The sequence below is a fragment of the Neofelis nebulosa genome, chromosome 6 (assembly GCF_028018385.1).
Source record: "Neofelis nebulosa isolate mNeoNeb1 chromosome 6, mNeoNeb1.pri, whole genome shotgun sequence".
NCBI lineage: Eukaryota > Metazoa > Chordata > Mammalia > Carnivora > Felidae > Neofelis > Neofelis nebulosa.
The window spans coordinates 26,743,909-26,761,572 of record NC_080787.1 but is presented as its reverse complement, the minus strand read 5'-3'; the positions used below and the strand labels follow the sequence as shown (position 1 = coordinate 26,761,572).

Here is a 17,664-nt window from a genome sequence, read left to right as displayed (position 1 = left end):
TGTTTTTATGTCCATCACTAGATAACTTTTCTCTGGAGTACCCTTCTATTCTTGAACAATTAAGAAACTTCCCGTGTGACAGAACATTTTCAAAACTTTCATTCTTGAAAATATGGCATTTATTAGCAAAGAATGATATTGGTAGTCATTTCTCAACTGAATTTATAGTGATGAAAAGACACTTCTTCTGAATGGGAGCATTGTATATTCAGATAATGACTATTTTAAAATTGCTTTTCCAGCTCCTTTCTTCCCCCTTAAGACTTCATTTTAATAAAAGGCATTGTCTACACAAAAGTTAACTCTTACCAAAGAAGACTGAACTGCCAGGGGATTTCTCAGGCTCTCTGATCCGTGTGCTCTGGCACCATTTCTCATCAGGCTTGCCCTCTATGAGCAGCTGCCAAGTTTTCTTGCATAATTGTCTTGACAAATGGTATACTCGTTAATATTGCAACTGGACCTTTGCCAATCTGTGGAAGCCATGTGCCCCAGGCGTCAAGTCTGGTGCCAATTTCTTGCTGGTGGCTTTAAGCCATGCCTTAAATATGTTGTTGAAACCAATGATGGATAAATAAATAGTCACTTAAGGTAAGAAGTACTTTCATTTATCCATGCAAGAAGAGAGCATTTTTGAAAGGGAAGGGACTGCTGGTGTTTCCGAGCTGTAGACCCTCTTGTGTGCTGGCACTACAGCTTCCTGCCTTGCAGGCTTCCCTTTTGTCACTTACATGCTCCAGAATCAATCAGAAAAACATATCTCGGTGAATCCTTAGAGAAAAGAGTTTATTCACTTTATTCTCTTCAGTGCTGTTAAAGTGCCCCAGGTAGAAAAGCCAGGTTGTTGCTATTGGTGCCTACAGTAATTTCCAGGAATTAAGCACAGCGATGCTCTGCAAAAGGATAATTGTGTCTAAATGGACAAAAGTCAAGGAAAGAATATGGGATGCTCTCGGTACAACTGTGTGTTAAAAGGTTTCTCCTAGGCGTTTCATGTTATTGCAAATCAATGATTTCAAAAACACAGTGTCCATTTGAGCCTGTATTGGTTGTTTTCTAGTGGGAGAGATATACATGTCCACAGATAGTTACTACTAGATGCATTTGGCATTCAAAGTGTGAATATTTATATTTTAAACATCCAGGTTATTTATATTGACTTCAACTCAACCAGCCGGAGATAAATTTTTGTGGTGCCCTGTTATTTCCAGAATTTGCAAAACCATATCTTCTGATCTTCTGCACAGCCAAGCTGGACTCTTGGTGATTTTATTCTTTGTGTATTGAACAGAACCACTCCCAGAATAACTTTCCTACTTATTCTCCAAGCTACAGCTATCTAGATAATGTGTGGTCTTGTCTCTGATGACTGACTTCATTTGCATATGGTCCTTTTCATGATAGTCTCAGTCTCAGGAGGAAAAACTCTGGCTATGGTGACCAGGACCTGGGTGTATGTAGTTTAATTTGTAAGACCTTTGTCCTATTTGACCAAGTTTCAACTGTGTGTTCTTGGCTTCTCTAACAATTTTGAAGGGGGGGGGCATTCACATAACGTTTATTAGAGCATACTATTATAATTGTTCTATTTTATTGTTATTAATCTTCTACTGGGTCTCACTTACAAGTTAAATTTTATCACAGGTATGCATAGCAAAAAAGGATTTATAGGGTTCATTACTGTCTTTAGTTTTAGGCATCCACTGGCGGGGGGGGGCTCTTGGGAGCATATTCCCAATGAATAAGTGGGGATGAGTATACATGCATTTTAGTTAGAAATTATTATTTACATAAGACAGCAGAGCTAACCAGAGAAGTATTTTCTGAACAGTTTATTACTCCTTTGAATCAGCAGTACAAACTGACTAATGATAAGCTGGACTGGAAGAAAAAAGGAATTTTGTCGTTCCTAGATAACTGGTTTACACAGCCTTACTTTTCAATTTATTGTGAAAAGTAATGTTTTTGACGTCTACCTAACCCAACAATGTGACATCTTTAACAGACATTTAATAGAGCCTGGTAACCAAAGAATTTTATGCCCCTGATAACTCTAAAAGTAAAAACTGCCAGTTATTTTAGCAGCAAAAGATGGGTTTATTCGAGGATAAAAGAGAATTGCAATCCCAGGACAACTGAACTGAGGCAAAACCTCAGGCAAGTCTGGGGAACAAATGAGAGGCAAGCTTTTTCAAGGAGAAAATGAGTAAGTTGGGAAGGCAGTTATGAACTAAAAGTTCCTTGTAGTAAACTCAGAGTTCCAAGTATGGTGGCTTCTCATTGGCTGAGCTGTTACCTGGGGATGAGGAAAGCATCTCTTCCTTCAGCTTCCTTCCATGTGTAAGGTCAAGTCCCAGTAAGGTCAAGTCAGGCTTTTCTTGTTGGGTCTGCAATTGATATTGATAAAGAGTGGAAGGGCATAGAGCTTCCCATCCTGAGACTTCCTGATTTTGTTTTAAGTGAGGTTTCCTGTTAGTAAACACGTTAAAAAAATAAAGGTAATCTGCATGCTTGCTGTAGTTAATAGATTCCTTGGGTTTTACAACTTTCAGTACAAGAACTCAACCTTAAAAATGCTATTGATGCAGTTGCTAGTGCTTGAAATGAGGTTGATCAATCAACACAACAAATGCTTGGTCCTGACTTGGGACTACAATGAGGTTTGAAATTGAACCTGCAAAGGAGACATTGAAGGAAACCATGGCACTAATGAAAAGATTATGTCACACTCTCTTCTTATGCCAGAAGTTGATCACCCAGACTATTAAATAAATTGAATAGATGCTAAATTTGATAATGTTGTGCCTCTTGTACATTCCTTGAATGATGAGGAAATTGCTGGAATTCAGGCCAGCATGAGGACAGTAGTGCTGATGACTGTGACATTATGAATGCAGATGTGCTAATGAGATTTAAATTAAGAAATACATACTTGGTTTAGTCCATGTTCCTAGCATATAGCTCCTAAAACCCTTGTAATTTCTTTCTTTTTAAAAAAAAAATTTATTTTTGAGAGTGTGCAAGTGCACGCAAGTTGGGGAGAGTCAGAGAGAAAGGGGTACAGAAGATCTGAAGCCTGAAGCAGGCTCTGTGCTGATAGCAGAGAGCCCGATGTGGGGCTTGAACCCACGAAATACAAGATCGTGACTTGAGCTGAAGTCGGAAGCTCAACCAACTGAGCCTACCCAGGTGCCCCAGCCCTTGTAATTTCTAATTGTAATTGTAACCCATAGTCGCATTTTTTGTTACAATATTTAGTTTTGTCCCCACTACCAGAAAAAGCTCCAGGGACATAAAGGTAAAATGGGTGTCTTTTGTTACTCATATAACAAACCCTTCCTAGCACAGCTGAGTTTATATTAATGAAGTGACTTTTGGCAAGCCCCTAGGTTACCTGAGGATGGGGGCTGATTGCCAAGAGAACCAACAAGACCTTTGAGGAGGGGCAGAGGGGCTGGAAATTGAGCCCAGCCACCATGACAACTGATTTAATCAGTCAGATCTATGTAATGAATCCTCCATAAAACCCCAGAAGGATGCGGTGAGAGAGCTTCAGGGTTGCTAGTCATGTGAATTGTGGTGTGCCCAGAGAGTATGGAAGCTCCATCCTCCTTCCCACAAACTTTGCCGTATGTGTCTCTTCTATCTGGATGTTCCTGAGTTATATCTTTTTATAATAAGCCAGTAATATAGTATGTAAACTATTCTCCTGAGTTCCACTCTAGTAAATTGATAAAACCTGAGGTGGGGGAACCTCTGACTTATAGCTGGTCATCATCTGGACTAGTGATTGGCATCTAAAGTGGGGCAAGGGGGCAGTCTTGTGGGACTGAGTTCTTAACCTGCGCTATCTAATGCTATCTCCAGGTAGATAATGTCAGAATTCAGTAAATTGTAGGGCACCCAACTGGTATCTGCAGAGAACTGGAGACGTGCTTGGTGGTGTTGAAAAACACACATCACAGCAGATGTAAAACCCCATAACTGCTGTAGTGAAAAATGTGTCATGAGTTAATTCTTGGCCCTTGAACAGTGAGTGTGCAGTAATAACAGTAAGCAAGGGGGAACTGAATTGAGGAGAGCCTGCTAGGCCAGAAACCCATGATAAAGAGATAGACTGGAACAAGCCTTCTTAACTTCCATGTATCAGGGCTGGCCCATCATTAGATGGCCAGATTGAGGCTAATGATTACCATGATGGTAGTAATACTGCCATACTTTTCTGAGATCTTCTGGCAGTCCCATACAATGAGTTGCATATAAAGCATAGGTAGTAGCTTAGTTTGAACTAAGTTTTAGTGAGAATTTTCCTTTAGAAAGAAATGTTTGTTTAACCAAAATACAATGTAACATTTTAGCTTTAACATGCATTAAAGACTTCATTAATGGGTATAATTGAGAATCATTTATTTGGTATAGGATCTGGCATTAATTTCCTAGAAAATCTGAATATCTTAGGGAAATAACATTGAGTGATTGGCATGGTGATTGTGACAGTTGATTTATAGCTAGGGAGAGGAAATTGGAAAGGCACAGAAGTTTATACATGCCAAGCATTCTACCTGCATTGTTCTAAAAAAATAATTGCTTAGCGGGTCATTGAACACAATTAATTAAACTATCTATGGCCATGTTACATTTATACTGGTGGCATTTATTCTTGATGTAGTTATAAGTGGGTTTAGTATAGGCAATTAAGATGGCTAGAGCTCAACTCAACAGATATTTTAAAACAACTTCTTATAATCATAATTCAATATTTCATAATAAAGTTTAATTAAAAATTTAGTATCTGTTTAGAAAGTTTAGAAATATAAAAGTACAAAACAGAAAATAAGGACTGGGGATTATAACTATTAAATCTTGCTTAGTTCCTAAATATAATATGTGTATATTTATAGGTATAGATATATATTTACATAGTTAAGATCATATCATACATACAATTTTATATCCTATTTTTCACTTTATAAGTATATGGTTGTATCATTAAAACTCTTTGAAACCATTATACCTTATGAGTGCATAATATTTTATTGTATGGTTCTATAATTTACTTAATCATTCCCTTGTTGGGGGATGTTTATGTTGTTTCTAATATTTTTGTATTATAAATCATGCTATAATGAAACTTCTTTGTGTTTAACTTCTGTCTTCATTTACATTATTTCCTTGTGATAAATTCCTAGAAAGGTAATTACCCTGTCAAAGGGTATGAACAGTTTTAAATCTCTTGGTATTACTGAATTCCCTTCTAGAAAGGTTGCACCAATAACACTCTCACTAATAATAATAGCTGCCTTTTTAGAGACTTTTTTTTTTTTTTTTTTTTTTTTTGGTATTCATACTACTCAGCAGGAGCATAAACGTACTCTTGCTTTGCCCTTTTATGAGTAAAAGTTAACGGAAGTTGGCCATTTCCCCACCATTATTTTGGTGGGGTAAAATGTATAAACTGTGTTGACTGAGCCACCCTTCATATTTCTTGGTAGAAACTGGAGGTTAATGGAATGTGCCTGATCTCTTTTTTTTCTTTTTTTTTTTGGTATGGTTATGACCATATGTGGGTCATGTTTGCTAACTGTGCTTTGAAGAAATTACCAGTCAGGCAGACTTAATGCGCTGCCTGGTTTCATTTACATACAAGACCTAGAGAGAAATTGAAAGGACCGACTGTTTAAATCGTTACAAAATTCATTCATTCTAACAACAAACATTTGCTTGATGTTTTGCTAGTTCTAGTCTCTTGTGCTAGATATATAGTGGTAAAGACAGTTTACAGCGTTCTCATGTGGCCTATTGAACAACCAAAAGCATCCAAGTATAATTTGTGACCATGTAACAAGATGCCTCAGATACCTTTTTATTTTTATATATTTATTAAATTCACTTAATTTACTTTTTTAAATAAAAATTGTGTATATTTAAGGTATATAATATAATTTCTTGATACACATATATGAAACGGTTTCTACAATGCAACTAATTCACAATCATTTCCTCACATAGTTACCATTTTTCTATGTTCAATGAGAGTATCTTAAATCTGCTCTCTGTGAATTTCCAGTATTCAATACAGTATTATAAACTATAGTTGATGTCATGCTGCATCTTTGTACCTTTTGACCAACATCTTTTCATTTCCCCCTCCACTCCACCCCTACCTTTCTACTCTTTGTGCTTCTGTGTACTTGCTTTTTTAGATTCTACATTATAGGTGAGATCTTAACTAGACTTAAGTTGAAGTAGAAGGAACATTTACCTGAGAATTAGGCCACTACGTTCTCACCTCTGACTGACTCATTGGCTGCACATCCTTGGGGATATAGCTAATCTTTGACTTGGTATCTACAAAATATGACTGTTGGACTTCATGATCTCTGTGATCCTTTCTAGTTTTCTAATTTTTTAAATTCTTCTGAAGATTGAATAGCTCTCCCTATTTATAAGCTGAAATCCATATACTCTTTCGGAAGCTAGTTTATATACTAAGAACACAATCTTGGGAATCATTTTTGATCGTTTTGGTTATAGAATCCTCATTTTTCTTATATGGGGGTCTAGATCTGCCCTAATATACCTACTAGTCACATGTGGCCAATTTCAATTAAAATTAAGTAAAATAAAATTAAAAATGAAATACCTCAGTTGCACTGGCCACATCTCAAATACTCAATAACCAGATGTGGCTGGTGTCTACCATATTTGACAGTGTGGATATAGGACAGTCCTGTCATTGCAGAAAGTTCTGTTGGATGGCATGGACCATTGGTTTTTGGTCAGAATAAGCTCTGTCTTGTAAATAACAACACCATTTGTCAAAAAGGGCTGGAAAAAAGTGATCCAGTGTCTGTTTAAGGTGTACTGCTTATGGTATGCTAGGACTTCTTTTTTTCTCTCATTTGGTTCCAGTGTCAATTTTTTAAGAAGCATTTTCTGTCCAAGTTGGAACATAGAACTAACTACATTGCTTTTGACACTTGCAGAAGATGAACTTTAGCCTCACTTCCCTTAAGGATTTTACGGTGTTAAAAGTCTTAAATGTCACTATATAATTTTTCTTTAAAAATAATTGTTTGGGGGCACCTGGGTGGCTCAGTTGGTTGAGCACCTGAGTCTTGATTTCAGCTTGGGTCATGATCTCACAGTTTGTGAGTTCCAGCCCTGCACTGCACTGATAGCACAGAGCCTACTTGGGATTCTCTGTCTCCCCCTCTCTCTGCCCCTCCCCTTCTCTCTCTCTCTCTCTCTCAAAGTAAATAAATAAACATTTAAAAAAATTGTTTTTACCGGAGTTTCAGTTTGGGATGATAAAAACAGTCCAGGAATAGATGGTGGTGATGTTGCACAACATTGTCAATGTACTAAATGCCACGGAACTGTACACTTAAATTTTATGTGTATTTTAAGTGCAGAGAAAACAATTTGCTCTGATTACAAGGAAAATGAGTGTCAGGGTAGCATCAAAATAAAGCTCAATATATTGTCTTTCTGCTTTAGGAGGAAGAGTAGAGGGTTTAATTCTGTTAAATGTGTCCCAGACTGGGTTTCCCAGGAAGCAAACTCTGAGGTGAAGTTTAGCATGCAGGACACTTATTAATTATGTGGTATTGCTCTTGGCAGCAACACCTATGGGGGACTGAGAAGAAGCTGGATTGGGCGGAGGGAGAAGTTGAGCTTCTGCACAGTCCCAGCGAAAATCTCAGCCACCTGCATGGGGGCCTGTCAGCCAGCCTTTCCTGAAACAAACCACCCACCATAATGGATGCAGACTGCTCCTGGAAGGTTGTATGACCCTAGGCAAGGCAGTTTTCTTGAGGTGAGGCTATCTTTAAAAAAGGCTGAAACCTGAGGGGCATCTGGGTGGATGAGTCCTTCTCTCTTGAGGGCGGATTTGGGTAGTGCAGCACAGTTACTCATGGTAGTAATGACATCAGGTCAGAAGTTTGTTTTCTAATAATCCACAGTTTTGGACTATGTAAATAGAGGACCAGAAAGTAAGAGAAGAAGGACTCTTGTGGTGTTAGGTAATTTCTACAACTGTCAATACCCAAGAATAAAGAAAAGGCAGGTTCCAGTCAGATTTTTCATTTATTTTCTGGTTTGAATTTATTATTTGTAATTATTTATTTTTTTCTTATAAACACAAAGTTATGTAGTAGCTATAAGTAAATGTCATTTAGAGTACCATAATATTTTTTTTTTATGTCCTGTGATCTGTAATTAGTCAAAGTAGCTTAAAATACTGTATGTTTGCAGAACTTGGAATGACCAAAGAAGGAAGGAAAATATGATGGAATGAATTAGCCCATCCTGTACACTGGAAGAGATGACCCCTTATCTTCATTGTTTCCATCATCAACAAACAACAACAGTGAGCACTTTTTATAGGGCTCTGAGGCTCTCACTCTAAAGCCAGCAGAGTGATTTTGCCTTCTGATGTTTATCGGAAAATGTATCAAAAGAAAGTCAGTATGAACTTACCTGAATAGCCTTTTAAAAAGAGTTTTGGCCCATTGCAGACATCTCAAGATGTCCTTGTAAGTAATAAAGTAATAAATGTCCTTGTAAGTAAAATGTCATTGCATTTTTTAGTAGTAGTGACTACCTATAGCATATTTTTTTCAAGTCATGGTAGAGTGAGAAGTACACAGAGTTCCTTATGTAGTCAATGTATGACATTTTTATATTTATTTTATTGCACTAAAACTTTTACCACTGACTAAAGAAACTATTATTTATACCTTTCTTTTTGTTCCTCTTTTGTCTCCATCTTATTTTTCTTCTTCAGTGGCTTAGAGTATATTGGAAATGTCATGGGATTTTAAAGTTAGAAGACAAGGATTCGAGGCCCCTATTTTCTACTTTTATCCATGGGAATTGAGTTATGTCACTTATGAACTGGTATTTCTTTTTCTGTGAATTGTGATGAATAATTATGTGTACTGCAGGAGGTCTTATTGGAATCAATAATAATAAAATGCATGTGAAACTATTTTATAAAATGTAAACATTCTTGTTATTAATGCATATTTTTTCAAAAGCGATACTGCCTTCTTGATAAGGAGCTGTGCTGTATTCCTATAGGATATTCCTGTAGGATATTCTGACTTACAATGATTGGTTGATCGAAAAGTAGGCCTAACATTCAGTTAAGAAAGCTCTGGGGACCCAAGAGATTGGAGTGAAATGGGTTAAAATTAAGGCTGTGCCAGGAAGATAGGTTATCTGGTACTAAGTAATATCAGATCAATATCCACCAGCCTCCAGAATCCTTGGTTGGTGACTTTCTTGGATTTGTACAGAATGTATATTAAATATTTATTTATTTATGAAAAATCAGTAATCTTTGGGTCTGTCTAGAAAAATATTCTAGTGATTGCTCTCTGCTGTTAGGTTGTTCCTGGATGACAGGTCACGAATTAACAGGTACTTCTTTTTGGCTGACTCCTGACTTCCTAGTAACCACATCAATCATCCTTGTTTCTCTAGTATTTTCCTACACATTCTGGGCTTATACTTTCTCTAAATCAGTTTCCTTTTACTTTTTCAAATTTTTCATGTTTCTCCTAATTTTTATTTTCTACAAATAACTCTTAAATGGATTCCCCTTAATTTCATGCACAGTGCCCTCCTCTGACCCTGTTTTCTAATATTTATAACTTTTCACTCTAAATTACAGCATTTGTCTTTGAAAAAAAAAATCACATTTATTTGGTGAATTTGAGATCATACACAGTATTTTTATTTATAAATCTACAGCTTTCCTTGAGAGATTAGGACCATCTATTAAAAGTTCCTTCAGCTTCCCTTCCTTGAGTCTCAGAAGTTTTAAATATTTTCATTTATTCTCTCATTGGTATCCTCCTTCATTTTTACATCTTATGTTCATTTCTTAACCCATTATTGTCATAGACTCTTGGTCTAAATTTCTGTCTTGTCTAGCAAGACAGTGGGACGCAGGATGAAAAGTGAGATATGGCTAATGTCCGGGAAAAGACAAGAGCCCTGAATAAGGGTCCTCGCCCTGTTTTTATTAGGATCAGAAGGCTTACAAACATGGAGAGGGATGTGCACAAAGAGACAATGAATCTATGAATATTACCTTGTGGATGTGAGGGAAAGGGGGTCTTGAAGATATCTGGGGTTAGGGGTTTGGGTTAATACAAAACAAAATCCTAAGGCTGGGCAGTTGGGCAGAAGGTTGTTTACAGCAGACATGAGGCAACACTTCTGTTTATCTTAGCTAGCCTAGGGGATGAGTCAGGGGAAATAATCTCAGAGTTAACAAAGCACCTTTCTTTTTGTTGATCATCTCCACTCTGGGCTGTTACACCTGCAGTGCAGTGGTCTGTAGCCCAATTTACCTATTTACCTAACTTGGTCCTTTCCTCCTGTGAAAGCAGCTTTTTGCTATAGTACTAAATTGGGGGTGCTTCCACCCTGAATATCTAATCTTGTTTATTTCATATACCTATGTATTGGGCACCTTTGTACCCTTATTTCTGGGCCTTTGCCCCTCCCTTTCTATTCTGGGGACTCTGTACCTCCTCTCTATTCTGGGATGCCTTTGCACCTCCCTATTCTTGGTTGCCTTGTCTTGTTTGCCCAAACGCTGGTGTGAGCATCCTATGGCTTTGTATTTCTTTATGCCTTGCTAACCCATTGGTGTAAGCCTGGGGGATTCTTAAGTTTATCCCCCACCCATTATAATCTGATTTCTGTCCTCACTCAGCCATTGAAATATTGAAATTGCCCTGTTGATGATCATCTTGTCAAATAATTCTTTACTTTGCTCCTTGCCTAACCTCTTTGTTATGCTTTATCCTTTGACCAATTTTCTTTCCATCCTTTTCTGTTTTTCTTCTTTTACTTCTTCCCTCCTCTTTTATCCAGTATCAGGGGTAGTGCTAGAGTCTGGGTATACAAAGATTTACATGAGAGAGAGAGAGAGTTAGTTAGTTCTACTCTCAAGAACCACATAGTCTAACAAGAAGACAAATAGTAATAATATAGCACGCTAAGGATTGCACATTCAGTAGCATTAAGGTTCAGAAAACACCTTGGTTTCCTTCTAAAACTTCATTGTGCTTAGCTTCTGTGATACTGTACTCTTTGGTTCTCTTCTGGCTTATTCTTTATATACCCTTCCCTTGGAAATATGATAATTTCTAAGAGTTCAGTCTTTTGCCGATTTTTATTTTTGTTCTCACTTGCCCATGGATTCTCATATACCCTTATGATGTTACCTCTTACCTCTATACACATAACTTTCAAGGTCTACATTTCTAGCACTAATCTCTCACTTCATTTTCAAACCCATACTACAGACTGATTCCTAGAAATTACTAACATGACTGTCTTAACCCATTCTTAACTTCAACCTATCCAAAGCTATTTCCTTCTCCAACCACAAATACACATATGAAAATCACTTGAACAGACAAACAAAATTCATCCTGTGTTTCTTCAGTGAATAACTTTATTGTTTTCTCTGTTATCTGGTCTCTAGAAGTCTCTGGGTCATTTCCAACTCTTGATTCAACTCATCTCTTACATATTGGGCATTGGGTTAAGTATATTATGAACAAGATCTAGTTTAATTCTTTTACTATGAGGTTGGTATTGTTTTCTAAATTTTTATACATGAGAAACTTGAGAGTCTGAAAGATCAGGCGGTGGTGTGTCTGAGGATAATACGCAGTGCCTGACTGGCCAACTTAGGGTCACACCCACGTGGGTGTCTCTGCAAAGTGTGGTCTTTTGCCCATTGTATTGTATTGACTCTTCTCACGGTTGGTCTCACGGTCTCTTCTCTACCAATGTTAGCACATTTAACATCCACATTTGTACTTTTGTTACTTTTTGTGGCTCTATAATCTGCATATATTTGTGACTAGGAAGAGATTCTTAATAGTGTGGAGAAGAACTTTTCAGTGAATTAAGCTAAAACAGGGCTCAGCAGACTTTTCTGTAAAGAACAAGATAGTAAGTATTTTAGGTCTTTGCTGCTAAAGACCTAGTCTCTGGCAGCTATTCAGCTCTGCCTTCAGAGTAGAGAAGCCACCACAGACAAACTATAAATGAATGGGCATTGCTGCAGTCCAAGAAAGCTATTTACAAAAACAGAACATGGGCAGGTTTGGTCCTATGGTTCTAGGTTAAATAGTATTTCACTTCCACTATCTAAACTAATGGGTTTTATTTGATGTATTAATTTATTCATTCCTGTATTCATTTGTGCACTTAAAATGCAATTATGTGTAATCATGTTCACATAAGAAAGAAGTTAAGAGAGGTAATTAAAGATGTATAATTTGAATTTAACAGTCTGGCTCTATTGATTGAGAAGTACTTGAGTTGCTCAGAGTTCTGAACTTTGTTCTTGGGAAGATGTAAGAGTTTCTGCAAGTTGCATGATCTGTTTAAGCCTTAGTTTCTTTGTAAAGTGGTAGGAATAGTACTTACCTCACAGTGTTGTTGAAAGCATGAGATAAAAGACCCGCCATATCAATAGAAGTCTGACTGCCATTGGTGGTATTTTCCCATGGCTCCTGTGTTTTCCACATGAACTTTTTTTTTTTTTTAATGTTTATTTGTTTTGACACACACATACACACCCACAGCCACAGCCACACATGAGTGAGGGAGGATAGAGAGGAAGGGAGAGAATCCCAAGCAGGCTCCGTGTTCTTAGCACAGAGCTCCAGGCTGGGCTCTATCTCAAGAACCATGAGATCATGACCTGAGGCAAAATCCAGAGTCCAGTGCTTAACCAACTGAGTCACGAGGTGCCCCTTGAACTCTTATAGGAAATTTGACAGAGACAAAAGGAAAGGAATCTTGCTGGATGGAACTGGGAATGTTATCATAATCATTATTCTCTCCCTGTAAGAGATGATAATAGAAGAAAGAAACCCAAGTAATTGTTTTAAGTGGGGAGAATACACAGTGGGGAACATAATGCCAGGGCTGAGCAGATTAGATAAAAAGCCTGGAAAAGAAGACAAGATAATTAAACTTTCCTAAGTAAGGTAGAGGTGGGGTGAGGAGAACAAAGAAGGGGCATGAGGATAGGGCACAGATGTGGGAACAGAACCTAGAAGTGCATGTGTGAAGGGCTGGGAATTGAGAAGGAAAAGACAGTCAGCAACCCTTGATTAACTGCACCAATAGCACCTTCCCCAGAAGAATTCTGAACTTTGTGTAACAGCATATGCCTTTGGAGGGAAGAAATGCTTTCTCATGTCTTGCCAAGGGTGCTGAGCTAGGTAGCTAATAACCTAACAGCCTGAGTTTGTGCCAAGATGTATAAGGTGGCGCATGCATATTTAAAATTCCTATCTCTTGCATTGACAAGCCCCTGAATACTGTAGATAGGAAGACAGATTCCCCCTGAAGCTCACCCAAAAACACTTTTAGAAACAACTGACAAAATAGTGCCGTGTTCGAATAAATCCAGGGAGTTCCCGGGTATCTTGTGTCATGACAGTACTGTCTCTGGCAAAGGTATAATGCACAGGCTTCTAATAAGCAATCACACACACCCACAATAACTTAACTCGTAGCTAGATATTTTCAGTTGCACTTTTGAACCAGTTACACTCTGCTCCTGGGTACATGCTCAGTATGCTTTTGATGGTCACGTGGAACAATAGAATTCCCTTCTAATGCAGCTTACTATGACGAAGGTATGTACTTTCTTAGTATGATAATAGGGCCATTAAAGTAAAATAACCACTTGGTTGTATGCTTTAAAGTAGCTCAATAGATAAAAACAATTCTAAAAGTTTGAAGGTGATTTCGGTGATTTAATTCATAGTAAAATTTTTTATGAACATAGGGAAATGACATCTAAAGATTTTCATTACTGAGATGCCTGAGTCAGTTTAAAATTTGCTTCTATGACCATACATTAGTGGCCCAGACTCTTCCTCTGTTGTCTTAACTCTTCAGTGCCCTAAAGTTCAGTCAGCTATACCTGGGTCTTTGTCACCTTTTTGTTTGTTTGTTTGTTTGTTTGTTTATTTTGAGAGAGAGAGAGCACGTGTGCACATGCACGTGTGCAAGCGGGGGAGGGGCAGAGAGCGACAGGGAGAGAGAGAATCTCAGGCTCCATGCTCTCAGTGCACAACTCATGAACTGTGAGATCATGACTTGAGCCGACATCAAGAGTCAGCCACTTAGCCACCTTAGCCACCTCATCTTTGACATTGAATGGCCTGTGCCAGGTGACTTCTGAAGTGACTTTCCACTGTGAAATTTGATGATGCTTGTTTTAAATTAATTAATTTGGTCTCTTCTTAGATTAAATTCTAGGCATTTTTTGTTTTTTAAAGATTTAGTCAGTACTTTGTTTTCTGACTGCTCTGTATCCCTAGCCATGTAAGTGTAGCCCTTCTCCTAGTTTATTGTGGGTGTATAGTAGAAACTTGCTCTTTCACAAAACAAAAATACAATGGTAGGATGCTGCAGTGGTATGACACACATTTAAATGACACGACCAAATGTGAGTACAGAAAAGATTTGCATTTATAAAAATAACTTCAGCTGTCCATTGGTATAGTCTATCACTTTGTATAATATTTCCTGAAGTTGTTTGTTTTTGTTTTTATAAAAGTGAAAACTAAAATAACCACCACCTGAAGTGGTGTATTTTATTTGAAACATCAAAAAAATTTTAATGTGATAACAATTTTGTAACATTACGTAACAACATTTTGTAATATATGGGATAATCCAGAAGTCATGTCTGTCACAGGTAAGCAGAACTTTGTAGTTAGGAGGATAAACAGAAATGTGCAGGATGGCTGTTTCAAATATCATCTGTTTGTTCTGCTGTATGTAATCATGTGTTTCCTTTAATTAATGAGACTTTGCTAGGGTCAGCCAAGCCCTCCCTGTCTTTTAGATGATCCCTCTAAACTTTTTGGTTCTTGAATAGTCCAAATACAAGGAAATTGTCACATTTAAAGTTTTATTCAACATAAGGGATTCAGGACATGACATGATGTGATAAAGGAAGATTTCTTCAAACTCAAGGACAAGGGAAGGACAACTTGAGAGTAGGTGTCTAAAAGTGACGTCCAAGGTTCTTTTGACTTAGAGCAGTGACTATTAAGCCTCTGGCAGCAGATTTCCTTAATTTGATCTGTGTGGAGGAGGTCATGGGGAGACAGATGTCAGGACAGTGAGGGGTTGGGAGGAGACACAAAGGACATGTTTACTTTTTACAGTGTGAAGCCTGACCTGTGCTTTGCACGTGTGCTCTTTCCAGACTCTGTGAAATAAGTTTCTACAATGATTTGTTCGACACTCAGGAGAGTTGGCCACGTGCATATCTACCTGGTGAGGAAGGCCAGCGGTGTCTCCAAAGGCCATCATCAACAAACTGTGGGCTCAAGACCTGCTGCTTCAGAGTTTGCTGCCCGAGGAGCTTCGGGCAACGTGCTGGAGCTGCTGGGCAAATCCTACCCTCAGGACAACTACAGCAACCTCTCCCGGAAAGTTCTCTCCAGGGTTGGTAGGAATCTGCACAATCAGCAGCATCACCCTCTTTGGCTGATCAAGGAGAGGGTGAAGGAACACTTCTACCAGCAGTATGTGGGCCGCTTTGGGACTCCGCTGTTCTCAGTTTATGACGACCTTTCTCCAGTGGTCACCACCTGGCAGAACTTTGACAGCCTGCTCATCCCAGCCGACCACCCCAGCCGGAAGAAGGGAGACAACTATTACGTGAATGGGACTCACATGCTGCGAGCTCACACGTCCGCGCACCAGTGGGACCTGCTGCGTGCTGGGCTGGATGCCTTCCTGGTGGTAGGTGATGTCTACCGGCGCGACCAGATCGACTCCCAGCACTACCCAGTGTTCCACCAGCTGGAGGGTGTCCGACTCTTCTCGAAGCATGAGGTGAGTCTTGAGACATTTCTTATCCTTGACAGAAGGCCTGGATGTTCTTGTTGAAGTCCCTAAAGTTTATCTCAATGAAACCACTTGTCCTTGATCTCATTTTGCATTTGTGTATTATACATCCTTGATGATTTCCTTTGTACAGGCCAAGCCTCAATATTTTTGATTGATTTGTTGTGTTGGTACCTACAGAAATTAGTGGGCTTTTGTTTTTGCCTGTCTGACCTTATTCTTTCAATATTGACCTGCTTTTTTCAGAATTTCTTCATATGAATGAATAGTCAGTGGTTCAGATCTATCCTCAATCCAAAATGAGGAACATACAGTGCTGAAATCTGTGGTCAGATTATTCCAGTTCTCGGTTCGTAAGAGTTAATTATGTGTTCATGCTATTAGAGGTTAATGAATTTCTTATACAATATAGGGGACTGGCAATTTATTGGCTGAGATTGGAAACTGTTCTTACCCCAAGCTCTTCCCTTACCCTTCCCTGCTTTACATTTGTAGGTGCTTTACATTTTTTTCTTTGTGAGGTGTCTTAGTTGTTGCTGTTCCTCAAGTGTATGTGTGGATGCTTAGCGCTTTTTGATTGAGAAATCTGATATTCTAGTTATTCTTAAAAGCACCCAGCACCTTGCATTTGTTAGTTGATATCATAATATATTGATTTCCTAAATTTTTTTGGCAAATTATGAAAATCCCTAAAAGCTTGAGTCTGTTTCCTAAAAACCTGCATTAGCACTAGTCTTTCATTCATTTATTTTTAAGTCTCTATTTTTTTTAAGTTTATTTATTTTGAGAGAGAGAGAGAGTATGAGCAGGGGAGGGGCAGGGAGAGAATCCCAAGCAGGCTCTGTGCTGTTAGTGCGGAGCCCAATGCAGGGCTTGAATTCACGAGCCAGGAGATCCTGACCTGATCTGAAACCAAGAGTCGGACGCTTAACCAGTTGAGCCACCCAGGTGCCCCTCTGTTTTTTATGTAAGAAACAAATGGACTTAAATGAAGCACAGCAAGTATTTTACTTTTACTCTTTTAGCACTTCTTCCAAATGTGTTCATTGAAATAGGAGGGATGATTATCATCACAAAACTCCCTCCTGTGAACATAAGCTAAATGGGTTGTTGGACATGGAAAGGAATAGTATATGATCCCTAGGCTAATAAGTGACCATTGTTTTCTTGTATTAAATGAGTCATGTCATACAAGACAACTGTTTGCCTCAGGATGTGCTGTTTTCCTGTGAGTCTGTGATAATACAGCAGTAGGTTAGCTTTACACAAAAAGGCCACCCAAACTTGATTGCAGAGCTGCTTAAATGAGCACTCTTACTGGTTGGAATAGCTGTCTATTTTCTAAGTCAGACTTAGTACTATTAATAAGGATATGGGTTTATTGGGCAATGAAAAGGAAGCGAACAAAGACAGGTGAAAGTCGAGGAAATAAGACCAAGTGGTAGAATGTCACCTACAGTTAATGTCCTGGAGGAGACGTATGCTAGTAATATGATGTCCAGGTCACAGCAGCGGGCAGGTGCTCAGCCCAGCTTACCTCATTAAAACACCGAGAAAGGAAAGCGCTCACTAATTTGTAAGCCTGAATGCCTTGAAAGTGGCAGGGAAAGCTTCGAGACTTACGCTAGCATTTTAATGGAGGAAAAATCCTTGGAAGGTGGAAAATAGGAAGAGGGGTAGGAAACTGATCTTCATCTTGTTTTCTTATTTGGGGTCCAGTCCAATTTAGTGGATAGCAAA

The 17,664-nt window shown here is 38.4% G+C and overlaps 1 protein-coding gene across 21 annotated transcripts in view; it reads left to right on the top strand.

The window, feature by feature from the left end:
• The window catches only part of FARS2 (phenylalanyl-tRNA synthetase 2, mitochondrial), a 632,301-nt gene that overhangs the window by 120,873 nt on the left and 493,764 nt on the right, over positions 1-17,664 (top strand). For 17 of the 21 annotated variants that reach the window (XR_009262822.1, XM_058733127.1, XM_058733132.1 and 14 more), the window contains one exon: positions 15,278-15,912. Coding sequence is in view for 20 of the 21 variants with exons in the window: in XM_058733127.1 (XP_058589110.1) it covers positions 15,301-15,912 (612 nt within the window). In the remaining variant the exon portion in view is untranslated. Of the gene's footprint in view, positions 1-7,623; positions 7,820-15,277; positions 15,913-17,664 lie in introns of all 21 variants that reach the window. The other 4 variants (XM_058733118.1, XM_058733112.1, XM_058733117.1 and 1 more) reach the window with 1 other exon arrangement.